This window comes from Columba livia, chromosome 18 (assembly GCF_036013475.1).
Source record: "Columba livia isolate bColLiv1 breed racing homer chromosome 18, bColLiv1.pat.W.v2, whole genome shotgun sequence".
NCBI classification, from domain to species: domain Eukaryota; kingdom Metazoa; phylum Chordata; class Aves; order Columbiformes; family Columbidae; genus Columba; species Columba livia.
Window position 1 is genome coordinate 13,063,175 of NC_088619.1, and position 27,355 is coordinate 13,090,529.

The window sequence follows — 27,355 nt, forward strand, 5'->3', positions numbered from 1 at the left end:
CACTGCCCAAGCAGAGGCAAGAACAGCATCAAGGGTGGCCCCAAATACCCTCTTTTTGTGTAGAAAGGAAATGCCAGCACTGCAGCCAGCAGAGAGCAAAGTGCCCTCTTGGCTCAGTTCAGCAATTTAACTTCTCATTTTGATCTGGTGGGAAAAGAGCAGCGAGCTCTCATAGCTCTTTAAGCTCAAAAGCCATCATAAGGCTTTTTCAGAGATAAGCGCTTCCTAACTGCTTACCGCTGGAAGATTAAGAGCATCAAAGGCTGATCCCGTTTCCCTGCCCGTGCTAACAGGACTATCCCATCCCCGCCACATCACAGCAGGAGCATCAAACCATGGCTGGGACGGGTTTTCTCCTCCGCTTGCGGGGGTGGACGGGGATCCTGGCGCAGCAGCCGCCCGGGGCGGGGGTGAGGCAGGAGAGGGGGCTCTGGCGGCAACTTTGCTCTGTTGTCCCTATCAGCAGATTTTGCAGGTGGGGGAATATCAAAGCAGGTTTGATCTGGGTTTCTCTCGTTGCCTAACAGGGCTGCTCCAGCTCGGCAGGAATTTCGGAGCAAGGGCTGCTGCTCAGAAGCGGTTGAGGCTGCTCGGCTCCGCGGAGGCGCCAGCAGGACACCCCTGTGCCGCCACCCAGCCCGAGCTCAGCACGGGACCTGCGCACCAGGGCGCGCTGGGCGACTGCAGGCGGGTTTTTCTCCTTCAGTGCTTATTCTGATTCACATCACCGAGAAATGACCGATTTACCAAATTTCAGTGCAATTAAGAATGTCATTTCCCACAGCAACTCTGCCGATGGCTGTAAACACCGCCTGTGTGCAGCCCCGGTGGGGGAAGCGCCATCGGCAGAGGTCCCTTCCAGCAGAGCGGGGTCATTTGGACACATTGCCGGCCTGTGGCTTCCAAAGTGACACAATACGACACAACCACTCATGCCTCAGAGACAACAGCAGGTAATTTCTGGCTTTGGGGTTCATTGTCCCCTTTTCAAGGCACTACTTGTGCTGCAATGTGAGTAGCAGCAGGAGCACCTTCAGCCAGAGCAGGATTGCAGGTTGGTGCATCAGTCTCTCATTAAAATTTGCCGTGTTCAGCTGCACCCCAAGCAAAGCTCGAACCAAAGGTCACAAACTCTATAAGACATTAACTCCTGCTGTGAACGTCCCAGTAACCCCAGTGCTGCAGCTCCCCAGCCCCAACTCTCCCCTCGGGGAACCCCAACACCCCAACCACACATACCCACCCCAAGCACAAACCTCCCCGGGGTGCCATAGGGGACCCCAGCCCTGCACAGCCGGGACCCAATCAGCAACTGGCACATGGTCGGTGAGCAACCCCCCCATGATCACACCGCGGTGATTCACCACAGCCGCCCCCGGCCCGTGCCGCCCCCGCAGGCAGGGGGAAGGGGGGTCCCGGCAGCAGGCACAGAAAATATTTAAGCAATACAACATCCAGAAGAGGACTGATCTGGCACAACAGAAATCAGTGATCTTTTGGGGTTCATTCATTAAGTCAAAAAAACCCCAAAGCCCTGGGAGCAGGGTACAGCGCAGGGTTAGTCACCACTGCACTGCCCAGCACAACACCTGCCTCATCTCCCCAGGGTGGCCATGAGACCCCACACCCATCACAGGCTGTCATCCCCTCCCCATCCACGCCTCCCATTGCCCCCCAAACAGCAAACCCTGATGGAAACGCTCCCGAGAGCCGGGCTGTGTCCAGACGCAGTACCAAGCACCTGCTGCCTTGCACGGCCACGGGATGGTCATCGCCCCCAGCTCCTACCTGCAGCTCCTTGTCCGAGTACTTCTGGGGGTTTTTGCTGCCTTGGCTCTTCTTCCGAAGTTTCTTCAGCTCTGCCTGGCACTTGTCGAGCGAGTCCCCCTTGCTCCTTTGCTCCGTCTGGTATTTTTTCAGCGCAGCCTGGATGCGACAGGAGAAAGCCCTGAGCACAGTCAGACCCCTGCCCCGGCCTCAGCACCCGCTGCCGGGGGTTGGCTGTTGGGAGATGCAGGATCCCCACGGCCCAGGGAGCAAACAGGGATGGGAACAGTCTGACATTGGGGAAAATGCTGTTCTGCGCATGGTGACGTGTGTGATAGCTGGGGACTCATCTGTAACCAGGGGCACAAGTGTCCCCAAGCAGGGAGATGGGCGAGGGGGGAGCAGCAGGAACAGGAACCACAGGGACACTGGAGCCAATGCTTGTACTGCGGACAAGTCCGTAACTCACACTCAGGTACCGGGAGTCCAGCTCCACCTTCTGCTCCAGCTGCGTCAGGAGCTCGTTGTGGAAGGACTTGAGCTGCAGAAAGAGAAAACACCGTTTCTTGGTGAGGGCTGGCAAAGCCTGTGTGGGGCAGGCGGGGAGAGGGGCTGCACGGACAGAGCTGATGGCAGAGAGGGACAGACGGACACTCAGAGAGGGACCCAGCAATGCAGAAGTAGTTGCCCAAGCAGACCAGACCCTTTCCAGCTCAACAAAACCACTTCAGAGGGGCTGGTGCTGCCTGGACAAGACATGGGAAACTGCTGTGTCCGGCTGGGGCCCCGGCAGCGCCCGCGGCACGGCTGGGACTCACCATCTCCTCCAGCTGGTTCTGGATCTGCCTGTGGACTTCTGCCATCTGGAAGAGCACGTCTCCTGCAAAGACAGGACAGGGTGAGGGGGCCTGAGGCATCAGTCCTGGGGGGGACACCACGCTGCTCACATGAAGGGGTCTGCAGCTAGATGCATGGGTGCTCCTGGGGTACCCAATTCACTGTCCAGATACTGAGGGAGCAGGTGAAGATGAGAGATGCTGCACTAATAACCAAGATGGGTATTTAAATAGCTCCATTACAGCCAGGAGCTTCGCCGAATGTTCTCCCAGCTGTGAGCATGGCCCAAAGCCCAGCACAGCACCTGTGTCCCTGTTCCCAGCAGCAGGGCAGCAAGAGACAGTGCTGGGACTCAGTCCAGGTAATGGAGCTGCAAATGGGGTTAAGCCCTAGGCTGAGATTTGCCTCAAAACCACCAGACCTGTTCAGCCTGGGCAGCCGAGCCATGCACGGGCAGCAAGGGCAGAGCTGCGCTCAGGGCTGCTGCAAACACCGCGGGGCAGCCCCACCAACAAACCGCTGCCCACAGCTAAGGCCAAGGCATCCCAGCTCCTCTTTGCCTCTTCCTTTAATTCTTCTTTTCAAATGCAGAATTCAACCAAGTCCCACACCCACTGCGTGTTTCCCGGGAGGAAGGGCCGTGTCCCGCCTCAGCAAACCCCCAGCGCCGGAGCCAGATACACACACGGGAGCATCTTTCAGGAGAGGCGCCAATGCTGCTGCTGGACCAAAAGCACCATCTCAGGTCAGAGCAGCTTTGGGGAAGAGCTGAGCTCCATCAGCTGCTTGTAAGGGCTGAGTTAGGAAGATCTTACTTCCAGCGTGGTGAGTCACAGTTTCCCAGGAGGTTTCCGGGCTGCAGGAGCTACTTGTAAACCCAAAGCCACGAGCCATGTCTCTGAGCCGGCCGAGGCTGGGAGACCCCAGCACCCAAAGGGAAGCAGCATCCCACATGCCATCCCAGAACAAGCTGCACAGCACCTGGCATAACTCAAAACCCCAAACGTGCAGCCCATAAAAACACATCTGGAGTTTTAAAGGAGAGGACAGCAAGCTCAGGGATGGGAAATGCAATGGGAAGGGGACACCAGGCCTGGACCCCCAGGTCAATGTGCAGGAGATGCTGCAACACTCCCAGGGCTGGTGGCAGCTCTGGGCAGGGATGAGCCTGGGAACCCCCTGGGGACATGGGGATGAGCAGCCAGAGCCCTAATCCCACCCGACGGTGGGTCCCCCTTCCCCGGGGACACACAGAGCCCAGGTTTGTGTCCATGCAGGGCTGCTCACTCCTGTCCGCTCCAGCTCAGCCTGTCCCCGGCACACCACGTGCTCAGCGCCATAGCCAGCGAGTGTCAACACCACCAGCCGACCGGGAACGACCTGGCCCAGTGGTGCTTTGCTCCTGTGGCTGAAGCAATTCATACTTTGCACGGTACACTGTGTCTCAAAACCTTCTGCAAACATTAAAATCTGATCCCTTTTTGTCCTTGGCAGGCACCAGGCGTCAATGCAGGAACAGAACCAGCTGCAGCACTGCTCGGCCAGCACTGAATGGCACCAGGGCCGCTGTCCCTCCATATCCCCAAGCTGGCTCATGGAGAGAGCAGCGATGCACAAAGTATCCCCCAAATGGAGGAGGTGGCGGGGCGGCGCGGCTGCGCTCTGCTCCTTGGCTGGGAGGAAACCGTGTGCCATGATCTCCGCAGCCACTGAGCCGGCTGCGACTTTGCCAGCCGCCCTGCCAGGGGCCGGGCAAAGCGGAGCAGCCCCCAGCAGTAATTCCACGTGTCTGCGGTGAAGAGCTTCACGCATGAGCAGGGAGGTCCGGGCACGGGGTCACCACCACGAGACCGCCAGGAAATTGCTCTCCGGTTGGGCTGCAACGGCTCAATCATGGGAAGTGCACGAATTCCCACTGCAAGGAGGCAATGACGCAATGCCGGCGCTCAGCCGAGATTGCTTTTTCAAGAGTATATCGGTGCAAGCATGGCCCGCTTATTATGCCCAAAGCTCACACCACCCCCTCTCCTTTTCACTTCCCTTTGGTCTGAGTGGAAATCCCGGCTCAGAAAACTGGTGCAGGGCTGGCCCAGCGCTGCCGAGCTCCCAACACACCCCAGAGCAGCAGCTGGGGTGCTCAGGAATAATGTACATATCCCCAAATCCAGCACTGGGTACACCCAGCCCCTGGCATCGGGACAACCCGGCTCTGCCCCCCCGCGTTCCTCACCCGGGCACGGCTCCTGTGCCTCTCCCGCCAGATACGCGTCTTCTTGTTCAGACTTTCTCCTCCACAGCCACTCCCCAGCTCTTATCGCAGTGGGAGTGTGGGGCGTTGCTGCCCCACATCAAAGCGGGCAGCAGCGCGGAGCCGAACAGCCGCACAGCATCCCTGCCACGGGCTGCTCTGTGTGCCAGCCCCATGTGCCAGCCCCGCCAGGGGACACCGCCAGCCTCGCGAGGGGACACCGCCAGCCCCCTGCAGCTGCTCTGCGGTGCCAGCGGTGTCTGCACTCCACGGAAGCACTAGAGCTGCCTCTGGAGCTTCCCCCGCACTCCTACAGCCCCACCAGCCCCCAAGGAACCAGCTCCCGGCACCCTGTGGCCTCCACAGTCCCAGGAGCCCACATGGGGGCAGGAGGATTTGAACCCCAAACTGCAGCCACGGCACTGTGAGAGTTCACCCATCGCACCCCGGCACCGCCACACCACGAGCTGCAGCTTGTTAGACTTTAACAGACATTGTGCCCTGAACCCGCTCGGGCTAACCCAGCATGGCAGCAGGGGAGAAGCTAAACCGTGACCAAGAGACACCACGGTAGTGGGAAAGCCTGAGTATTTCAAACCCTGGCTCGGGAGCGGATCCGCAGCGTTGTGCTGACGGCAGATACCGCACGGCATGAGCGGAGCCGGGAGCGCGGCACACACCCCGGCCCCGGCAGCACCGCGGCCGCCCTCGCCACGGGCGGTTTGCATCACCTGCCCCTGGTGTTTTTAAGTCAAACGCAGTAACCACAGCTACGCAGCCGGGCAGGGAGCAGGGCAGGAGCTCGGGTCACGGTGTGAATTGTATAGAGTGCGAGCACCAGACCAGGCTCGCTGCCAAAATGCACATCCTATAGGTCAAGAAACGCGCAGTTAAGCATCTCAGCCAAGCCCAGAGGCAAAAATAAAGATGAGGAAGGGTAGGACTGCAGAGCAGGGGTTCTGCCTGCCCGTGCCAGGCTCACACCTCTCCGCAGGCTGCAGGGCACAAACAGGCAGGAGGAGCTGCTATTTACGTCTGTCTGACTCTCAGTATCGTTCTGGGAGAACTATAGGGGCTATTGTGGGCCCTTCCCTACCACACCCGACAGGAACAGGCAAACAGGTTGTTCCACATCCCTCAGTCGCACCACCGGCCCCGCGCAGGAGCCACCTGCCCCTCCAGAAGCCATAGAGACTGACAGCATTTGGGTACCTCACAACACTTTGGTTTTGAGTTTTCAGAGCATAGTATTTCCCCCACTCCACCCCCCAACCCCCCCTCCCTTCAGCTGAATATGAGCCATTTTTAATAAGAATACCAAAACCAATGCATCAGTGAAGGAGCTTCAAGCCAGATCATGTTGATGCTTGTGCTCAGCCTGTCCTGCAGCAGCAGCATGTGCAGGGGGAAGGAGACGAGTGTGGGGAAACAATCAGCTTCTCTGCGCTGATTCATCTATTTCCTCTTCAAAAGGTTTCACTTATCACAGCCCCAAAGGATGGTACGGATGTCTTGATGTATTAGGACTCATCAGCATTACAATGATCAGCTCCGTTTGCAGCCTCTGCTTCAATCCTGCTTGGCAAAGCTTATGACATTTATTTATTTATTGAGAGACAAGGTAAAGGGAAAAGCAACAGCTTCCCAAGGCGTCCCGAGTCTGCCAAGTTCAACAACACTCCAGTAATCGGCTCCCCCAGGCTGAGCAGCTCCCATTGACACTCTCAGCAGGGACAGCCCGGGGTGACCTGCGCTGCCCGCTTCCCACCGCCACAAACACACAGGTCACGTTTCTGGATCGTGATGCCTCCTGACGTACAGACCAGCAAGTCCCCGGTGCCCAACGGCTCTGGCAGCAGCTACATCGGTGGCACAGGATTAATTAGCTCAGGAGAACATGCTTGCATAGACCTCACTGCACCAGCCCAGAGCCACCCAGCTCACGCCCACAGAACCGATGCATCCTGCACGCCAGCGGTCCCAGGAGGGGACATGAATGCCTCCAGGACCAGGACTGGCCACACAACAAGCTGTGCCCCTTCCTAAAACCTGCCGAACTCCCAGCATTGCCGATGGACGGCAGGAAGCAGCGCAGGGACACACGGGCGGCCCTGCTGTCCCTCCCAAGGGCTGCAGCATCCCCGCAGCAGCCGGTCCAGGGCACACGGCGGGTTGGCGTCCCAGGGAGATGTCACTGCTGAAGGTGGTACCCAAATGTCACACACAGCTGCTACGCAGTAGAAACTCCAGCCAGGCAACACGCGCCACGCAGATGCTCATTTAACAACCCTCCACCCCTACCCAAACACAGGTTGGTGAGAACAAGCCGATTGCTATGGCATTCCGCTCCTCATCACCAGGTCTGAAGGCAGTGAAAAGGCAACGCAGACAGCAAAAGAGTCCCTTTCTGGGGCAGGCAGCAGTTTTTAAGAGGTCTTTCTTGTGTTTCTGCACCCTCAGCAAGCTTACTCCTGCAGGTTCCTCCCCTAAGTGAACTACACAGCTTGAAGGCTGAGTCCTGAATTTCTAGAACAATTTCTCTGGCAAATTAGGCCCTTTAACAGGAGTAGAGGTGGAAAAGCACAACCAGCCGGGAACTGCACGGAGCAGGTGGTCTCAGAGCAAAGTGACCGCTACACCGCGCTCCCCAGGGCATTGCCTGGGGTAAGAACCCAGGAAAAGACTTTGAGCATCCCAAAGCTCGGCCGTGGGGCTCAGAGGGAGGTACAGCCCCAACAGGGGCTCGCACCCAAAAATGCAAGCCACAGAGCTGATTACAGCTCAAGTACTTCATTATCGCTAGGTTTTCCATTACCACACAGGATTATCCCGTCTCCACACAGTTGCTAAAATCCGATGGAGAATTTACAAGAAATGTGAAGTGCTAAGCAGCCGGTGAGCACAGACCCAAGCGTGGGGGCAGCGCTCGGGGAGGGTAAATGTGCTCAGCAAGACCAATGTGCAGAATCGCCGCCACCAAGGAACACGTCTTTAAAGAAGCCAGGATGGAGCAGAACTGGTCACCCGCCCGCAGCACCCACAGGGCTGCACACAGCAGCGGGCGCCTCCCCAGCACCCAACGCAAAGAGCAGCTCCTTAGAGTCACAGGAGCTGCTGGAGAGATGCCAACAGGAACACACGGCCGGTTTGGAGCAGCGAAAGGGCCACCACAGCTCTCCTGGCACCGGCAGCATCGCCGCGGCACCAGAGCTGGGGACAGACCCGGCTGCCTCCAGCACCTTTTAGACAAGGGATCTGCAGTATTTTTATGTTCTTTTGACACCTTCTGTCACAGAAGTTACATCAGAAAAGCATCCACATTCAGAAAAGAGCTAAGGAGGGAAACAAACGCCTCAGATTCTTTTTGGTGGAGGCTGAGAACAGATACGAGCTGCTGTCCCAGAGCATCCTCGAGTCCTGCCCGGCACCCGGAGCAGCTCACGGAGGAACCCACCACACACGGAGGGACTGACGGGGACACAGCATCCATGCAAGCGGCATTTATGAGCATCCACATCTGCTGCTGCCTCGAGTAAGTAATGAAACATCCCAGACCCCAGGGCTCCTTTCCGGCGCTATCAGCAAGCACAGCACAAGGACAGATAAGGTAAAGGTGTTCCTGGGAAAAGCTGCACCTTTGGCGAGCACAGCCCCCATCCAAAACATTTTTCAGCCCGTTTTCACAGCCGCTGGGAGGGGGCTGTGTCCCAGCTGCTATCAGCACCACTAAACTGCAGCCAGGAATTTTATCTTAACTTTCTTCTGCACTGAGCAGCTGCCACAATAAATATCAGCAAGATCAACAAAGCCAAGAGGTCCGAGGAGCAGCCGCTCACCACAGCCGAGCAGGAGCGGTTGGATTCTCCCTTGGATGTGCTCACATTGAGTGGAAACATTTTAAACCAACCTCAAAATCCTGAGACCACCCGGTGAATGCACACGGGGAGGGCGCTCGCACGCCTGCTGCCAAACGCCGTCCATGGGCGAGGGAGCGGGACCACCAGGTGACACCAAAGCTGGGTTTTAAGTGTGAGCAGAGCCTGGAGCTGCTCTGAGGGCCGGTTTGTGGTCCCCGAGCTCCTGCCCTCACCCCACTGAGCCACCTCCCATCAGACTCCCCAAAGCCCCACTGCACCCAGCCAGGTCTGCACCGCCCTGATAATCTCCGTGTGCATCGCACACAAGGTTCTCTTGTGCTTTTTGTTTCCTTTTTTTATTAAGCAGAAACAGATTGCTATAGGCAGCTTGAATCCAAGTGATAGAATCGGTTTCCATAGACACTTGCTGCTTCCCCATGACAATTCCGCAGCAGCCGGAGCTGGAGCAGCTCGTGGCCGGGGACACCGAGCACAACGCGGCAAAACCGAGGCCAGTTCACCCATCCAGCCCTCAGAGTCATTGCAGCCCAACCTCTTCTCCACTAATTAGCTGCCTCAGAGAGATGGTGTTAATGAGCACAGTTTGCCACCTCCTAGCACAGCAGCCTGGGGAGCCAGAGCTGCAGGAGGGACCAGGAGGAGGAGGAAGAGTCCACCTGGGACTGCAAAGGCAATGAGACCTAAATGCACCTCAGCCTCATGGCAACCTTATCGAGAGGCTGCAGCATCCCCGGGAGCTGGGAGAAGAGCCGCCTCGATCCATGTCTGAGCAGCAAAACAGCAGCGAGGAGGGAGAACAGAGGAGCCATGTTCCAGTGGCGAGGAGACTGGAAAAGCCACTCCTGGAGGACTCACCGCAGGAATAAGCGTAAGAAAGGAAAAGAAGGCACCGAGCATCGTGACATGTTGTGACCCTGATCGACTGAGCAAACAAGTCACCAGCCGCATTGCGCTGTGAAGCTGCAGACAGCGGATCCCGCGGCAGATCCCGCAGCAGATCCCGGGGTACTCAACCGGCCGAGCCGCCCGCTCGCGCCCGCTCCCTGTCCCAGCTCCACACCAGGCTGCTGCTTCTCTCTCCTTTGCAAAGCAGGAGGGAAACGGCAGCAAAACCGCTCTCTGCAAACGCTTCCTCTTTGCAAACACCACAAGATGACAGTGCCCCAAAATCCAGATGCTAAAAATGGCAGGCTTTTTTTTTAAGCTAAATTAACAGTAAATACAGAGACACTTCCACCATTCACACGAGGCAGTATCAGTTCCACATTGAGCTTGTTACCCCCAGCAACTGCAAAAATCTGGTTCCATCCCTGCGCTGCAAGCCTGCTCCACACTGCGACTCCATTTAAGAGTAAATCAGTGACTTACCCAATTCTTTAGATCCTTGGCTTTCACTGGCCAGCTCTCCCATCTTAACCAGAGCATCGAAGTATCCTTTTGCTGCATATGTCATACCTAAAAGCATCAAAAAATGCAGTTAAATTCTCATTAACGGCTATTACAACCTCTATGGCACTGAATAGATGCTAAACACTAAAATAGACATTACTTCAAAGGGCTTAACCTCCCAGGGAGGGACTACACAAACAGAAAAATGAGTGAAGAAAGCTCGAGCAGCAAGATTACAGGGCTGTTTAGGAGGAAAAGAATAAAAGGTATGTGCAGGACCTCGGTGGTTTTCATTCCGGTATAGCATGGGCCTGCTAACGCTGCTCAGAGAAAGAAATCACTGTGGAATAATTGAATATCACAGACTTTCATTATAGTTCAGTCTTGTTTGTTGACATTGCAGCTACACTCTCCACTTTAATCAGATAAGCAGGGGGTTTCCTCTAATCACGAGAACATGTTGTACAGCTTTAGCTCAACACCGACAAATTATGAGCCGAAGCCTCTTCCAGCACGATTCGCTGATTAAGACGCTTCCTTCAGACGCCCCACGAGCTCAGCGATCCAAAGGAAGGGATGACCAAAGACAAGGTTTGAAATTACAGGAAGATCTTGGGCTACAAAGCGTATTCACAGCAGGGAAGTGAGAGAAACAGAAAGCAAGCGATCGCACTGGTTATCCTCAAAACGCTGCAGCAAAAGTCTGCCGAAAAGAAGCTGCGATAAAGCAGCATGTAACAAACAGACCCCACCACCCAGGTGATTAAAAGATGCATTATCAGTATAACATTTTAGAAGAATAAATAAAAACACCCCACGGCTCTAAGCAGCACCTCTTCTCCGAGCCATCGGACCCTGCCTGTCCCCCTGCCCTGCTGGAGACCCGACCCCGGCCCTGCTTCGTTAGCATCGTTAGAACAGCCGAATCCTGCTCCCGGCTGCGCGGAGCGGCCGTGCCCCGGAGATCAGAGTCCACAGCCCCCGGGCAGCGGAGCGGACAGACGGGCCCTCCCCACGCTGCGGGCAGCTGATCCATTAAAACCAACTTAAAAACAAGGCTGAGAACCGTCAGGAAAGCAGCGTGCAGGGCAGCGCCCGCGCCCGGGAACAGCAGCAGGGCCGCGTCCTAAAACACTCTTCACCGAAACAGCCAGGAACCCCATTCGACTTGTGGGAAATAAAACCTGCTGCAGGCAAAGGGAGGCAGCGCGGATCCTTCCCAAAGGTTGGGTTTCACACTCCACATGACAGTGACATTTATTGTTTAAGGTGATGACGGTCTCTTCCCTTACAGCATTTCCACTGAGCCAATTGCCCAAATAACATCCAAGGGACACGTGCGGTGCTCCGGAGCGAGCAGAGCGCTCCCAGCAGAAAGCAGCTGCCTCGGGGTGCACAGAGCCCTCCTGAAAGCCACGGAGTACGCAGAGTCATTTTAAGCCAGAACAGTCCATATTTGGTTTTCATCAATGCATATTTGACTATTGATCGTTTAAATCTCCACCTCCCCAATGGCCCCCAGGAGGACCTTGTATTCCTAATCAAGAGCCACCACCAATATTTTCAGTTTTCTCCCTCCTCTCCCAACGCATTCTTCTGGGAAACCTGAATATTTTGATAACACAATTTAAAGAGAACTTAAAATCTTAATTCTAAGCATTTTGAAGTAATGCTTAATTCTAAGCATTTTGAAGATCAGCTGGGCGGAGGTGTATTTGTCATGCAGTTGCCACCCAACATTTTATCACCTGAAGCCTCTCCACATCCATGATGCTGCACCAGGAACACACCTGCACATCCTTATGGAGTCAGCTTTGCAATGAGGTCCACAAAACGTTTCCCCGCTTTCCTCCCTTCACTCTCCTGGGGAAAACGAGCATCCCAGGCTGGTTTTCCAGCTTTCCCCTCCGCCGAGGCCGCGTGTCCAGCCAGTCCCACCGACCCGCTCCGCCCCCAGCATTTCAGCAAACACGATGCGGCTTCACTTACTCGCTAAGGCTTTTTCATAAGTCTTCCCCATAGAGATGAAATTCCTGAGGCTGGGGTTGAACTGCTCCATGATCGTCTAAAGGAAAAAGAACATTATTGGGAATTAGTAGAGGTGATGGGGAACGGGCAGAGCAGCTCCGTGCTCCCCAGGAGTTGAACTCAATGCTCATAAAGGCAAAAACGGAGCAAAAAATCCTCCCCCACTCCACACAGCAACTCCAGCTCCCCGACGATGGCAAGAGGATGCTGGGTGTACACCGAGAACCTTGCGCACACCCAGGTATTGCAAATAACACACAAAGCAGTGGCCTCACCCCGCAGCTCAAGGAGCGAGACCCGGCTGGGGTTTGGGCACCACGGGGCAGAGGGGCAATAACAAGGAGCCCCAGCGCGAGATGCTTGTGCAGGTGCTTCACCCTAAGAGAGCAGTGAACGGCCCAAGCCAGAGAATTATCAGATATGGCAAATATAACCATAACAATAACCACAAGCGGCTGTTTGAGGCAGTGGGGTACAGCCATCAGACCAAGCACCACAGTGACTTGAGTTCCAGGAGACGATGGCTGGTGATGCCCCACTGCTGGGGCGGCCTCGGGGAGCAGCGTCACCCTGGTCCATCACGGCCAAGCGGAAAGGGCTGCAGAGCAGTACTGTGCCACCTGAAACAGCCACCGAGGAGCTGGGGACAGAACAAAGGCACCAGCGTCCCCACCGCGCCCGTGCCAGCTGCGGCCGGAGCCGCGTGCAAGGAACGACACCTCGGTCTCAAAGCACTTGGTGTCACTTTCCACCTGCCTATAACGCATAAAGGAGGGTGTCAGGGAACAGAAGCGCTGTCTGACAGCTTTGCCTCCCTCACTTTAAGGTCCTTATTTAAACACGGGGGGAAGGAATAATCGGCTCACGAAGAAGAAGGGCTCTTTGTATGTTTGTCACGGCAGCTCCTGCCCCTCCCCTGCCAGCGCCATTCAATCCCCAGCACCGATAGCATCTCTAAAACCAGACACCGATTCCCGGCCGAGCCCAGGAGACAACAAAATCTCCGTTCTCCCCTGCGAAGCTGACCTCCGCAGCGAGCGCGGCCGTGGCCGAGCAGCCCCCGCCCCAGCTTGGGCAGCAAGGGCACCGCCGCTAAACCCAGTTCAGCCCCGGGAGTCCCCGCGCACGGACACGCGGGTGCTCCCCGCGGAGCCAGGCCGCTGCGCCCCCGGCCGCGCTGCTGGCAGCGCCCATCCCGGGAAGGGAAGACAACACACAGACACTTATGGCAAATAAGCTGATTAAGCATCTGTCACCTCATCCGAGGCTGGCCAAACACTATAAAGCTCATTTTCTGCCTGGGGCACTTTTATCCCGAGTTCCTGCTGCCTGGTCTTTGGAGAGTGTGACGGTTTAATTTTCTTCGGCGGGTGCACGTGTGCCAGGCTCAGCCAGAACCTTCCCCCGGCTCAAACCAGCCATTTTCTGATTTCAGTGAGCAGGGACCTGCATGGGACGCCAGCTCGGGGGCCACCGCTGAGGGGACATCGCCTCGGTGCTGGGGTTTGTTGGCTGGTGCGATGGCCCAGAGCCACTGTCCCGCTGCCTCGCTGCACTCGGTGTCGCGGGTCCGTCCCACAGCACCACACACGACCCTGCGAAGGGCAGAAGATGGTTCCCGGAGACCTGACAGGCAAGCAGGAGGCTAACGAGAAAATTCAGTGCTAATTAAGGCTGCAGGTCAAGCGACGCAGCAGCACAACACACATGGAAGCAGTTTAGTGAACACGCTCAGCTTGAAAGGAGAAAATTAACCTGTAGCAACAGTCCACATAGCAACTTGTTTTCCCTAATTGTAGGAGACAATTGCACAGGAGTTAATTAACACTGACAAGGACTGCTCCCTCCTTCCCACGTCACACTTGGCTTCAGTCAGAAAAAATCCACCTGCTTTATCCCACAGAGTGGCTGGAGGTGTGGGATGGGTGTCCGTGGCCGGTACACGGACATGTCCCTGCTGTCCATGGCGGGGACAGGGACATGGGGACAGGGACGCGAACACGTCCCTGCTGTCCATGGCGGGGACAGGGACATGGGGACAGGGACGCGAACACGTCCCTGCTGTCCATGGCGGGAACAGGGACATGGGGACAGGGACGCGAACACGTCCCTGCTGTCCATGGCGGGAACAGGGACATGGGGACAGGGATGCGAACACGTCCCTGCTGTCCATGGCGGGGACAGGGACATGGAGACATGGACACGTCCCTTCTGTCCACGGCAGGGACAGGGACACGTCCCCGCTGCCAGCAGAGCTGTGCCCGCAGCCTCCACCAGGCTCAAGCTCAGCCTGAGCAGTCTGAGGCTGAATAACATTCATGCAGAAGAAATATTGGCAGAATTTCTATTTTGCTGGGTTAAGCGCAGTACGTGTTTATGTATATGTATGGGTATATAAATAAAGTGATTTTTGCAGCAGTGCCTATGTAAACACAGCTCCCCAAAGCACAGAGCTCAGTGGATAAACGCCGGAATAGGATCCACAGACAAAGCATCACCTGCAGGTGACTGTGGCTGTCCCCATGGCACGGCACACCACGGCACACCGCGGCCAGGCGCCAGCGGCAGCGATGGGCACAGCACCGTGCACGAGGGGCTAAAGCCACTGAGCTGCTCTCTCCACCCGCGGGTCTTGTGGGGCTGGACGCGCTGGCCCAGGTTCACAGAAACCCCCTTCCAAATCCAGCGCATCTTCCCCAAACTGCAGGGACCCCCAGCACGACTCAGCCCAGCGGCTGCCGGCACCGCTCGGGCAGGATCACAGACCAACAACAGCCATTTAACAGCAGTAAATAAAGGGGGAAAACCCCCAGAATGGGTCCCACTGATCAGGTCAAGAGGGGGCAAGTGACTCTCAGCTGGCCAAATGAAATTACTAAACCTTAGAGGAAGTTTGCTGAAAGTGAATGTTTTTAAGACACTGTCTGGAGACTCCAACAAAAGCAGCGGGCAGGATGAGGGCGTTGAAAAGGGCTCTTCACTACAGAGATAAAAATAGAGGTTTTTCAAGCTGCCTTCGCACTGCCAGGGTGGGAAGGGAAGGTGACTCCGGCACTAACACACCTTCGCATCGCCCTCCAAGTGAGAAGCTGAAAAGCCACCAGCTGCTAAGGAGAAACACTGAAAACCAAACATATTTCTGGCACGGAACACGCTCAACAAGCCATCGGCTCACACACCCATCACCAGCACGACACCGTGACGGCGCCCGTGACGCTGCAGGTTGTGTCACCGGTGGGTGCCCCGGCCGCCCCCATCCCCAGGTGGGACTCTCCTCCCCCGAGAGGTGACACCAGGTTTGCAGGACACTACGGCAAAGCCGATATGCAGCAAAATTCTGGTAACGAAAGCAAATCTTGCTCTCCCTCAAATATTGCTCCATCAGCACCACCCACAAGTTGTTTGCCTTCCACACGCTGCCTGGGCAGAGTTTAGAAAAACACAGACAAAAAACTTGGCAGCTGAAGGTTGAAAGGGCTTTGCTTTGTTCCACTGCACTAAATTCCCTGGGTAATACCACTCAGCTCTCTGGGATTGGCACGGCTTTATTCAGCTGCCAAAAATGAAACTAATGCAAAGCACGAGGTCTCCAGGGCATAGTCCTGCTGGACGGGGGGGAGAAGAGGCAACAGAAAACCAGGTCCCCGCTGTCCCCGCTGAGCGTGCTCCGCGCTCCAGCAAGGATCCGCCGATGCTGCAATAGTGAGCCCAGAAGCAAAGTTTAATCCCTGCCCAGGAGGAAGCTGGAAATGGAGCTGGTTCAGGGTGTATCAGGTTTCTCCCGCATAGGAAAGACCTGCACGACCTCCTTAAGGGCTTGTAACAAAAGCATTAAAGCCAGACTGTACAGTTCTCCACAGGTCCAGCCCCACGGCCTCCCAGGCAGCTCCTAAAGCTGGATCCAGAGCACGATAGAAAGCAGGTACTGTTAGATGGCTGTGGTCACTCAGGTACCTGGCTCTGCACCACCGGCACTGGCCGCAGTGGCACCGGCTGCGGCACAGCACCGCGGCTGGGACAGGCCACCGGCTGCGGACCTGCTACCCTCATCACGGTGCTGTAATTAGAGCCAGACGTCATGTCCAGTCTCCCCTCCACACAGCAACATGGCAAAGGGCTGGAGAGCCGGACATGAAGCGGAGGAGGCTGCGGGAGGTGACCGCGGGATGAGCGTCGCCACCAACGCCACAGCGTGTGCTGCGCCCTGGGCTCCTCCCGCAGCCGCCCCGCGGGGACAGCCCGGGACACGCTCGCTGGGGCCGTCCCAGACACCCCAGCGAACACGGCGATGGACTTTGATCTGAGAACCAGCCCCGGAGTTTTCCACATGCCACTCTTCGCTGCCCATCCGCAGCAGTGAGGCGCGATGGCTCCTTGCAACACTGATGCTGCACAGTGACATGGGTGGCCTGGGCTCAGCCTGGCACCCACAGCTTTCCTGGGTGACGCATGGGTGACAGCAGGACATTATGTGACTATGACAAGCGCCAGGAGACTCCCCATTCCACCACAGTCACACTGCAAAAGCAGCTCAGCTATAAGGAAGTTTGTTTCTAAATGGGTCAGCCCTGCTCCAGGAATGCTTTTCCTTATTTCTGTATTAAACATTTAATGCCCAAACAAACCCCAGCGCTGCCTCCATCTCCGCACAACCTGCCCTGCGCCGTCACAAGACAATCCCATCATTTTCCGAGCCAGGTTTCTGCCGGGAGCGGAGCCTCGCCGGACTCGTTAGTGGGGCTGATTTCAATTGCTCTCGACACCCCCACCCCGCAGCTCTGCCGCCACGAACACCCCCAGCCACGGGATCTCGGTGAACCAGAACACACAACAAAGCAGCAGCGTCTCACAACGCCAGCAGCTGCCGGCTGCATCCATCCCTCCCCATCCCACCCCCAGTGCACCCCTGTGCTCCCAGAGCTGCTCCGAGCCCTCATCCTGCCCCGGGGCTGCCCCACGTCCTGACCCAGAGCCAGAGGGCTCAGCTGCATCTTTACTGCAGAAAGAGCTCAGGAGCAAGGCAATCTGAAAAAAAAAACCAGGGTCCGCATCTAAAGTAATCTAAGTTCTACCAGCTGTCATGTCAGAGGATGAAGGAGCCCGAGTGTCAGGGCCAGAGCTCCAAGTGTCTTAGTAACCAGGGTCCAGGATGGGCCCCCAGCCCCTTCCCTGCACACCTGCACCAAGGGCTTGGCCAGAGGCTCCGGCTCCACATGCTCGATGCAGGAGGGCTCCGGTGTGCCCTGTGCCGTACCCTGCCCTGCAACACGAGCAGCACCGCCGTGAAACCTTAGAGCAGAGTCAGCGCAACACAGCATCGACGGCAATGCCAGCAGCTGCCCCCCCCCCAGGGAGCAGCATCTCCCACCAGCGGGAGCCGCGGGATCTGGGGCACCCTCGGCAAGCAGGAGCTCCCCACTCCATCACCCCAAACCTGCAGGTTTCCCAGTTTGACCCATCTCAGCAGAGGCCAGGAACCGCTCTCCCGTCTGGAGTGTGGCGTGCGGGACACCCCGAGGCCAGAGCAGACACCCAGAGCACAGCGCGTGGGACTGGGGGGTGGCCCAGGCTGGGGCCAGGGCCCAGCTCCGTCCCGTCACACCGCATCGCCCCCTCTGCCACCCACCATCTCCTTTCTGATCCACTCAGCGAGGATCGCTCCCCTTCCCTCTGGACTTGGAGATAACGAGGCAAGAGGTTGTTATACCAGCAACAACATTTATTACAGCTGATATGTAGCAAATGACTATCAGGAATTGTCCCTGTATTTGTGCAAGACAATTAGGCTTCGAGTCTGGGGTGTTTTTAAGAAAAACACTTATTCAAACACAGAGCTACTCATACACCATTGCAAAATGATCTTAAACATGAAGAAATAGCTTCAAAATGAAATGGAGGCTAGCCTGTAAACTGCAATAAACTAATCTGTCATAAATGAGACAGATTTGTCTTCAGGGGCAGGAAGAATTGCCAGTCCCCTCTCTCCGCAAGTAGACAATCCTGTGCAAGGGCTGAGTGGCACTCAGGAGTGGCTGCCCCATCGCCGGGCTGTCCCTGTCCCAGGGCTGTGCCTGTCCCAGGGCTGTGCCCGCGGTGTCACCCCTGGGCTCACCGCAGAGCCCAGCAGCTGCAGCGGGGTCCACGGGGGTGAATCAGCACCAGGGAAGGTGGGATTACGTTGGTGGAAGGTGCCAGCAGCCTCCGTCTCCCTCTGTAATTACTCCACGTGTGTAGGCAGCTGCCTGTAGTGGCAGCATCGGCAAGGGGGCGGCTGGCAGCTCCTCCACCGTCTCATTAGCACAGTCACTCCGAGGGGGAGCACTGGTTCTGGAAAACGGTGACAATGGGCTTCCCGAGCAGAACGCCTCGGGAAAGCCTGGGCGGGCGAGGGTGCCGGGCGCGGGGAGCAGCCGCAGAGAGCCGCCGCTCCTGCTCCAGGCCAGAAAACAATGCTTGGGCAACGGGGACATGAAGCACTTGGGGATTCCAAAGTTCACATAGCTCCAGAGCGTCCACACCGTCCCTGAGCCTTCAGCCCTCACAGTGGGCTCCGGAGGTTGCAGAAGACCTCAAAGAAACAGGCAAACACCATGTTCCTGCACACACCCCATGCCGCACATCTCCAGAGGCCAAGAAAAGCATCGTTGTCTGCAGAGGAGAAAAAGCTCCTCATTCAGTACAGGAAACACAAATGGAGGCCCGAGGGCTCGGGCAGGGCAGGACGGATGAAGCTGAGGGCAGGGGAGCTGCCCGGCCCGCATTCACCCTGCGTTTCTTGGGGGAACAGACATCATTTAAGCCCATTTGTTGCAACGGCCCACGAGCCGCCCTGCACACTCCGTACGTTGCTGCACACAGGCGCCCAGGGAAATTGTGACCTGCTCCACAAACCTGCTCTTAGCACATTTATTCGAGGACAACACACCTCAAACAACAACTGAGTCACCAGCTGAAACTGTTCCCAGCAACTGTCCCCAGCACAACCACAATGTCACTCAGCCCGGGTGACCAGCTCGGCTGCTCTCGCCCTGTTTGCCCAGGCAGCTGATACGCAAACACTCGGCTCTCGCCTGCACGGGGACGCGACCGCGGCAACACCCTGCGGTGCCGGGCTCTGCCCGGGTCCCAGGGCAACCCCCGGCAGCCAGCTGGTGCATCGGCCACCCAGAGGGTGGGAGTCCAGACACACAGACACCAGTCCCAGTCAAACACCAAAGCCAGAAGGCTCCATTCACAGGCCTGCTCTACGTTCCAAGGAGCCAATATTTCGGATCCCATTAGCTCCATCTGAACAGCTGTCCATGCCCCAGCATCTCCAAATCCAAGACTCCAAGACTTCACTACCTTGGTGTTCTTTGTACTCAGCTTTTCAATCAGAATTTTTATTTCTGCTTAATGCTCCCGGGTAATTCAGTCTAACCCCTTAAAATGCAAGAAATCATGCAAGCTTTCCAGTTTAACAAATTACATCCTGCATTACACGTTAGGCTAGAAAGGTTTTATTAGACTTGGTCACAGAACCCAGCAGAGCAGAAACCACTTCCCTCACCAGGAAAATTAAAGCACATAAATTATTTTATCTTTCTCATGATACCAGGAGCAAAGTAGAAAGAAATAAAAAAATAGAGTCACAAACTCGGGCTATAATCAAGACGCAGAAAGGGCTCCGATCGCTTTTTAATTGCTGCAGGAAAGCGAGGAACCGCCGCAAACCTGCCCAGGACCGAGGTGATCTGGGGACAGCGCTGCCCGCCCGCGGGAGAAGCCAAATTCCCACGCAGGTTCCCGGCCCCGCGGGCTCCCCCACGGTGCGGTGGGGGCTGGGAGGGTCCGGGGAGATTGGAGAGAGTGGGGCTGGGAAGGACGGGGGGGTCCGGGGCTGCTCCCGCTGCCGCCTCGGCCGCTCCGCACCGGCAGCCCGAGCGCATCCCGGGAAGGAGCGGGGGCGGCCCCGGCCCCCGGCGGCGCCTCCTCCCGCCCGCGCTGCCCCCGCGCCCGGCGGAGGATGGGAACGGTGGGAGGGCTTGGGGGGGTGAGGGGGAGGGTGGGCGCGGAATTAAAGGGCAAAAGCCCCACCAAAGCGCAGCAGAGCCCCGGGGCGGGTGGGCACCTGTTGCCGGGCTCACCTTGTAGACATTCTCGGTGAGGCGATGCACCTCCTCGGAGCGGGACATGCTGGGCGGGCCGGGCAGCACCATGGGCGGGCGGCGGGGCTGCGCGGAGCGGTGCGGGGGCGCGGAGACGGGCGGCGGGCGCGGAGAACAGCGCGGAGCGGCGGCCGCGCCGCCTTTTATCAGCTCCCGCGGCCGCCCCCGCCCCGTTCCGTCCCGTTCCGCCCCGCGGGGAGGAGCCGCCCGGCCCGGCTGTGCGGGCGGGATGCGCTGCGCTCCGCGGCCCGGCTGGGGCGGCGGCGCTGGGGGAGCCCCGGAGCGGGCCCGGGGGGCACGGCGGGAGGGTCGTGGAGTCACAGAGTCGTTCCGGGTGGAAGACACCCTGAAGATCGAGTGCAACCATAACCCAACTCTAGCACGAAACCATGTCCGTAAGAACCTCGTCTATACGCCTTTGAAACACTTCCAGGGATGGTGACTCCGGCACTTCCCTGGGCCGCCTGTTCCACCGCTTCACAACTCTCTCCATTAAGAATTTTTCCTTAAAAAAATGCACCGTGCTGTGCCCCCTCCTATAACCCACTTCCCATATCCTGCTGTGCCCTATCCCATACCCTCTCTGTACCCCATTCCTCACCCTGTACCCTCGCTATGCCCCGTAAACTCATCCTACTCCATACCATACCCCTGCTTTACTCCATCCTATAGCTCCAGCATTACCCCACATCCCAGTGACGTGTCCCACCGCAGCCCTGCCGTACACCACACCCTGTCCCAGCCCGGTGCTGTGCCCCGTTCCCCGGTTGCGCAGTGTGAGGTGGACGGGTGAGGAGGAGCAGGAAGAAGAGCAGCCAGGTGTTGGTTTTATATGGGGAAAGATGGCGAACGTCATCCAGGCAGGCCAGGGGAGCAAGGTGGGATGAGCGGTCACCACAGCGTACGGCGAGGCCAACGCGGCACATCCCGTGGTGCAAGGAAACCTCAACCTGGAGCCGTGCTCGGCTGGGGTGTTCGGTCCCGGCAGGAGGACAGGCAGACCATGCCCCCTCCCACGCTGTCCCACGCTGTCCCACGCTGTCCCACGCTGTCCCGCTGCCTGGCCAGCCAGGAGAGATGCGTTCATACCCTGTCACCCCATGGTTCCCCCAGGAACCCCTTCCCAGCTGCCAGTCCCTGTGAGACAGCAAAGCTATCCCTCGTCCTTCCCGTCCCTCCAGGCACAAACTACCACCGGCTGCCTTGTCCCAACCCGCTGGCCAAGCCTCCCTCTCCCTCTTCTCTGCCACAAGAAGCGGTGAAACAGTTAAGCAGCTGAGTGTGTGTTTTTCTCCCTCATCTCCTCCGTCAGTTCTGAGAACAAGGAACCCAAGCAGCCGAGGTCGATATCTTGGCCTCAAACCTCCTGTTTCTGTTCCCTGTGCTGCCTCTCACTCTCCATCCCAGCCCCAGACAGGAACAGGGACAGCACTGGAGGCGACCGCTCACTCCAGCCACATTTGGGTCCCACTTTAGCTTCTACCCCCTCAGAGGTTTCACACTCCAAAAGATAGGAAAGAATTTATGACCCCCTGAGAAGGGTTTTTCTCATTTTGCTGGAATGGATGGTTAACCCTTTCCCACTGGGGCTGAGGAAGAAGCAGCAGTGGGACAGAACCCCCGGGGGGTCCAGGGCACAGGCTCCCAAGGCAGCCGTTCCCAGGAGGGATGCTCGGCTGCCTGCATCCATGCAGGGACCTCCCGGTGCCCCTTCCCCGCTCCATCCTGAGGGGCCGGACTGGGCGGCTCTGGCGCGGTGCTGCTCCCTTGGCCAGACCCAGCACCTCTCTGGCTTCCCAGTGTCGGCAAGGAATTTCAGCTCAAGCACCCGGGAGAAGAGTTGCCTCTATCTGCATCTCCATCACCTTATTTTTAGTTATGTTATGTAAGTTCTTCGCTACGTCATGGATGTGGGGGGTTCTTGCATCTAATTCCAGTGTGACAGCCCAGCAATTCAAACAAGCTGTTCCTCTGGTGAAGAAGATAAAAGGATTTGTAATTTCTTATAATAAAAGAGGCCTTTTGGGACAGCCCTCCGAGATTCTCTTGTATCTAGCCGCTCCACTTTCTTCCCAGCCTCTACTTCTCCCTATCCCCAGGAACTCTGAGTACTGGAAACCTTTCTCCCTCATATCCCCCGCTCCCAAAGTGAGTCTTCAGCTGTAAGCAGCCAGTGATTTCTGATCATCACATTAAGAGGCAGCTTCATCAAATGATCATTGCCGCTGGCTTTTCCCATGTCATGAACTCCTGATCAGCAATGGCTGCCCAGGGCTGGTCCGTCCTTCCCGTGCTGCCCATCCTGCCCATGCTGCCCGTCCTGACGGTGCTGCCTGTCCTGCCCATGCTGCTGGTGCTGCCTGTCCTGCCCGTGCTGCTGGTGCTGCCCATCCTGCCCGTGCTGTCTGTGCTGCCCGTGCTGCCCGTGCCCACAGGGCTGTGCCGGAGCCCACGGCAGAGCTGTGGCCCGGCAGCCGCCCAAAACACCCTGGGACTTCATGGCAGGAAAAACCTGCCTTTGCCTCATGCCATAACGTTTGCTCTGATTGCGTTTTGTTGGTTTTTTTGGTTGTTGCTAGCTGTCTTTTTGTCAGGGTGATTCACTCCCCGGGGCCAGTGGCAGCTGGAGCGTGCCCAGGGTAACCATGGTGGCAGAGTCCCTCGCCAGTTACCTACATCCCCGCGGCACCTCCCGGCGCCTCTCACACGCTCTTTCAGCAGGCAGGACCTTCTGCCACGGGGCCAGCGGGTGCAACATGGGAAACCCGCCACGCCAGACCCCTAACACCAGTGGGATCAACATGCAGCAGCCGGCACTGGCCCAGCGGTGGCCTTGCCAGCCCTGGATCCGGCACCCGTCTCCGGAGTAAGCCCCCCTTTGCAAAATCAGGGTCTCTCCCCGGGGTGACAGCACATCGGCACACGTGGCACTGGCCACCTCCAGCCCCGGGTGGAGCGAAGTTGCTGCGGCAACATCAATTTATGTAATCCACCCCGCTCGGCTGCAGGTGTGGGGAGGAAATTGTGCTATTTTCGAAGTTTCATTAGGTTCCTTCTTAATTACCAGCGTGGCGTCACGCCAGCTCTCCTGCCCGGGTCACGTGCCATGGCGCAGGGACCGAGTGCCATGCGGGGCAGTGGTGACACAGGGCAGCGGTGACATGGGGCAGCGGTGACATGGGGCAGTGGTGACATGGCGCAGTGATGGCCGAGGGCAGTGGTGACACAGGGCAGCTGCTCTGGCTTTCCAGCGCGGTGGGAACACGCTGGCATCCCCAGCCCCGGGCGCAGCTGTGCCCGGGCAGGGAGGCTGCAGGGAGGTGGCTGCAGGGCGGCATTGCTGCCCAGGGAGGGGCACGCGGTGCTGCGCCGCGTTGACGGGAGCTGCTGCATCACAGCGCGTCGGGAAAGCCTCCTGTGACACAGGAGAGAGATCAAAAATAAAGGTGGGACATCGTCCCACATGCCTTTGAAGGTGATGTGTCACCAGCCGATAGGGAGAGGAGGAAACAGGTACAGCGGCCCTGCTCCCACCACCCCCAGCACTTTGGCCACAGGTGGCTGAGCAGCCACTGGGAATGGGGTTGGGTGGCCACTGCTGGATCCTCGGCACCTGGCAAGAAGGTGGCTGGTGTCTGGGCACAGTGAGGAGCAGGGTGGCTTTGTGGGCAGCTGGACCTGGATGAAGCAGCTGCCTCACCTGCTTGTCCAGCCCGGTCCCCAGCGGGGATGGGGACGGGGACAGAGCTGCCCCTTCCCGCACTGCTGTGGCTCGGGCTGGCGGCACCAGCGCCCTGCGCTGCCTTTTCCTCCTTTTCGATATGCACCGAGAGGACCGAGCCAACCGCCCTTGGTGACCCTGCGAGCAGCCCGGCTCGGGGCAGGCACAGACCTGCAAGTGACAACTTGTTAATGACCTTACCAGGAAATTTCCGTCATTTTGGTCTCGGGCAGATGGCTTCCCCATCAGAGCCCTACCGCGCTGTGGTGCAGCCGGCTGTGAGCCCTCTCCATGCTGCCCCAGGAGTGATTTATTTCTAACACTATTTAAATGTCCAGCCCAATGGGTCTGAGCAAAACCAACGCGGCCACAAGCGCAGGATGAGCTTTTCCACGTCCACCTTGCTCGGCTCGGACTTCTGCCTCCCTGGCTCGCTGCTGAGCGGGTGGGGGCCCCTCAATGCCAGACTGTCCCCCACTTCATTGTGAGCACCTCATTAGCCTCCGCAGGAGCTGGGACAGCAAACCTAACACCCATAGCCATGTCCCGGAGCCACCCGCCCAAACACGGCTCCACCTTTCCCTCTGCAGCGCAGCCGTTGCTCACCGGGATGCCGGCAAGAGTGGCCGCGGTGCCTCACAAGTACCTGTTGTCCTTCATACTGGTGAGCACTGGTCCCTGCACTGCCAGGGGCTCCATGGCCCTCGACAGCGCAGCGTCGAGTGTGCAATGTCGAGTGTGCAGCGTCGAGTGTGCAATGTCGAGTGTGCAATGTCGAGTGTGCAGCGTCGAGTGTGCAATGTCGAGTGTGCAGCCTCAAACGTGCCACTCGCAGCGCGCTGCTCCCTGTGCCACCTCGAGGCACACAGGGGTTGACACCTTCTGTTTCATAGGGTCAGAACTTAAAAGTTGTCACAAAACTGGAGATTCTCTGTCTGCACCAGCAGCTCTCAGGCGGTTAAATCCCCTCGAGCACAAACAGCAAATCAAGTAAAGCCATTTATTGTGGATTAGCAAAGGATGAACAATTCAGGCTCTTATTTCACTGGGCAGGAGCTGGAGCCCTGAAATCCAGTGCAGAGTGTGCATGGCAGTGACTGCGATTTCCAGCTTTGCCAAGCGGGACTGACTGCGGTTCACAAAGAGGGGTCGGGATTATTTCACAACGGGGGAAACTGAGGCACGGTGGAGAGGAGGAACTGATCCCTGTTATCCCAAGCAGTTTGTCTCTAGCCCTGGTGGAAGCAGCAGCTGAACAAGGAGCCCTGCAGTGACAGTTGCTGTTTCCAGGTGTTTGTACACCGGTTTTGCTTTGTTGGCTGGTGCCTGGGCTGCTCCTCTGCCCGGGTCAAAGCCGGAGCCTTGCTGGGTGGCTAAAGTAAATCTGGCAAAGCGGCAGCGTGCCCAGAGCACAGCCCTGGTGTCTCCCGGCGGGGGGACAGGGACCTGCCGGCGTGTCCCCTGCAGACCCTGCGCCTTCCCGGCTCTGGTGGCTGTGGGGACCCAGCACCGCAGAGCTCCAGCTCTGCCGGGCGGGCACAGGGGGAGCTGGGATGATGGAGGAACCAGGAGTGGGTGGGAGAGCAAAGTGCCGGGGATGCGGAGCAGTGATGGGGCCTGGAGGATGGAGAGGGATGGGGGAGGCAGCGGGTGCCCCTCACCCCCCGTTGGCCCCAGCTCCTGCTTTCACGAGTGAGTAACACTGAGCTCCTGCTCGCCCCGGAGGTCTCTGGGGATACTGCTGAATAACAGGAATAGTTTATGTGATTTGCATAATTGGCATGATGGGATTTTTGCATCACGTTGCTGAACTCAGGGAAGCGAACGGGGCAGCACCGCCAGCCGATGCTGTGCAGGGGGCACCGGGTGCTTTGGGTGCTGCCTCCGCACCCCCAGCCCCAGCCACTCCCCAGCCCCACAGCCCCCTCGGGCACGTTTACCTGTTCCAGCTGTGACGGCTCCGTCGGGCTGTCACCGTTGAACCAGCCCCTGGGCTGCAGCACAAACGCTGGTTCTGGGGGTCGAAGCCCATGACACTGAATTCCAAATTTCCCCCACTCCCCCCCGTCCCGAGGCCGCCCAGCCCCCCTGGCACCTCCAGTCCCCCTGCTCACGCGGGAGCATCGGCGGCTCCTCCTCGTGCAGAGGCGCCAGCTCCGCTCGTTTTCTCCTCTTGCTAATTAGCCGTGCACTGTGGGGCTGGGACCCGCTCCAGCCCTGGGTGCAGCCCGGCTGCCAGGCAGGTGACAGCCAAGGGCTGGGACCGGCCGTCCCTGCAGCCCCGTGGGGACACCCAGCACGTGTCCCCGGCTTCTCCTGCGGCTGGAGGAGCCACGTTCCGCTGCGGGGCCGGGACACCAGCCCGCGTCTGGGGGAAATGGCAAAGTGGGCGACCCGGGGGCAGCCGCCGTTTCCTAGCGCTGCTCGCACCCTCTGGCAGCGGCTCTGCCCCCCAGAAGGTGACGTTCTGGTGGCAGAGCAGTCACTGCTGAAGCATTTCAGCCACCGCCAAGCACCGCCGTCCACTGCCAGCTCCCGTCGGGCACCCAGAGCCACCAAAGGTCACATTCCCCGGCCCGGCCGCGCAGCTCTCTAACAAATCGGCTTTGTTCCCACCACTGCTCTAATTAGGAAGTTGTGCTGATTTTTTTCCCCCCACAGTTGAACTATCCAAACTCGGGCTTGTTCTCTGCCAAAGCCTCGTCCATCTCTCTGCTGGTGACTCAGCGTGACACCGGGACACTCAGAACGCGCGCAGGGAACAGGAAGGAGCCGGTGGCTGGTGCCGGTGGTGCTGGGGGTGCAGTCGGGGGGTTGCTGTTGTGAGGCTCTGAGTGCAAAACAAACCAGCCCCGGTGCCACCCCGGGCATGGGCAGCCCCTGCCCCTCGGGGGGCCGGGCAGGGCGAGCTGGGGGGCAGAGCGACGAAGAGGAGGAGAGGGAGAATGGTGGGACTCGCCGCAATCCTCTCCGGAGCAGCACCTGGCCCTGGCTGGTGTTTGCCGAGGAGGGTGGGGGACAGAGGACCCACCAGGGTGTTCCCACCAAGAGGTGCTGCCGGCGGCACAGAGCGGGGCTGCGGGGGCAGCTCTGCCCCAGGGCTGCAGACCCCATGTCCCCGTGTCCCCTGTGCGATGCCCCGGCCGTGACTGAGCTCGCCAGTGCCAAAAAGCACTGGCCCCAGCTCGTTCGAGCTGCAGTGGGACCAGCACCAAACACACCGGTTTGCTGGAGCTGGTGGTGTTTGGCTTATGGTTGTACTCGATGATCTTAAAGGTCTTTTCCAACCTCAACAATCCCATCATCCTACAGAAGGCCGGCGAGTCAGCTGCCTCCAGGC

At 58.2% G+C, this 27,355-nt stretch overlaps 1 protein-coding gene across 10 annotated transcripts in view; it reads right to left on the minus strand.

Annotated features, from left to right (window-relative positions):
- BAIAP2 (BAR/IMD domain containing adaptor protein 2) overlaps nucleotides 1-20,433 on the minus strand; it is a 39,769-nt gene extending 19,336 nt beyond the window's left edge. For 9 of the 10 annotated variants that reach the window (XM_065035118.1, XM_065035121.1, XM_065035116.1 and 6 more), the window contains exons 1-6: nucleotides 20,274-20,432; nucleotides 12,109-12,184; nucleotides 10,099-10,185; nucleotides 2,586-2,647; nucleotides 2,237-2,308; nucleotides 1,789-1,926 (exon numbers count right to left, since the gene is read on the minus strand). In XM_065035118.1, the coding sequence (XP_064891190.1) occupies nucleotides 1,789-1,926; nucleotides 2,237-2,308; nucleotides 2,586-2,647; nucleotides 10,099-10,185; nucleotides 12,109-12,184; nucleotides 20,274-20,345 (507 nt within the window). In that variant the 5' untranslated portion in view covers nucleotides 20,346-20,432. Of the gene's footprint in view, nucleotides 1-1,788; nucleotides 1,927-2,236; nucleotides 2,309-2,585; nucleotides 2,648-10,098; nucleotides 10,186-12,108; nucleotides 12,185-20,273 lie in introns of all 10 variants that reach the window. The other variant, XM_065035117.1, reaches the window with a different exon arrangement.
- Between the last annotated feature and the right edge of the window lie 6,922 nt (nucleotides 20,434-27,355).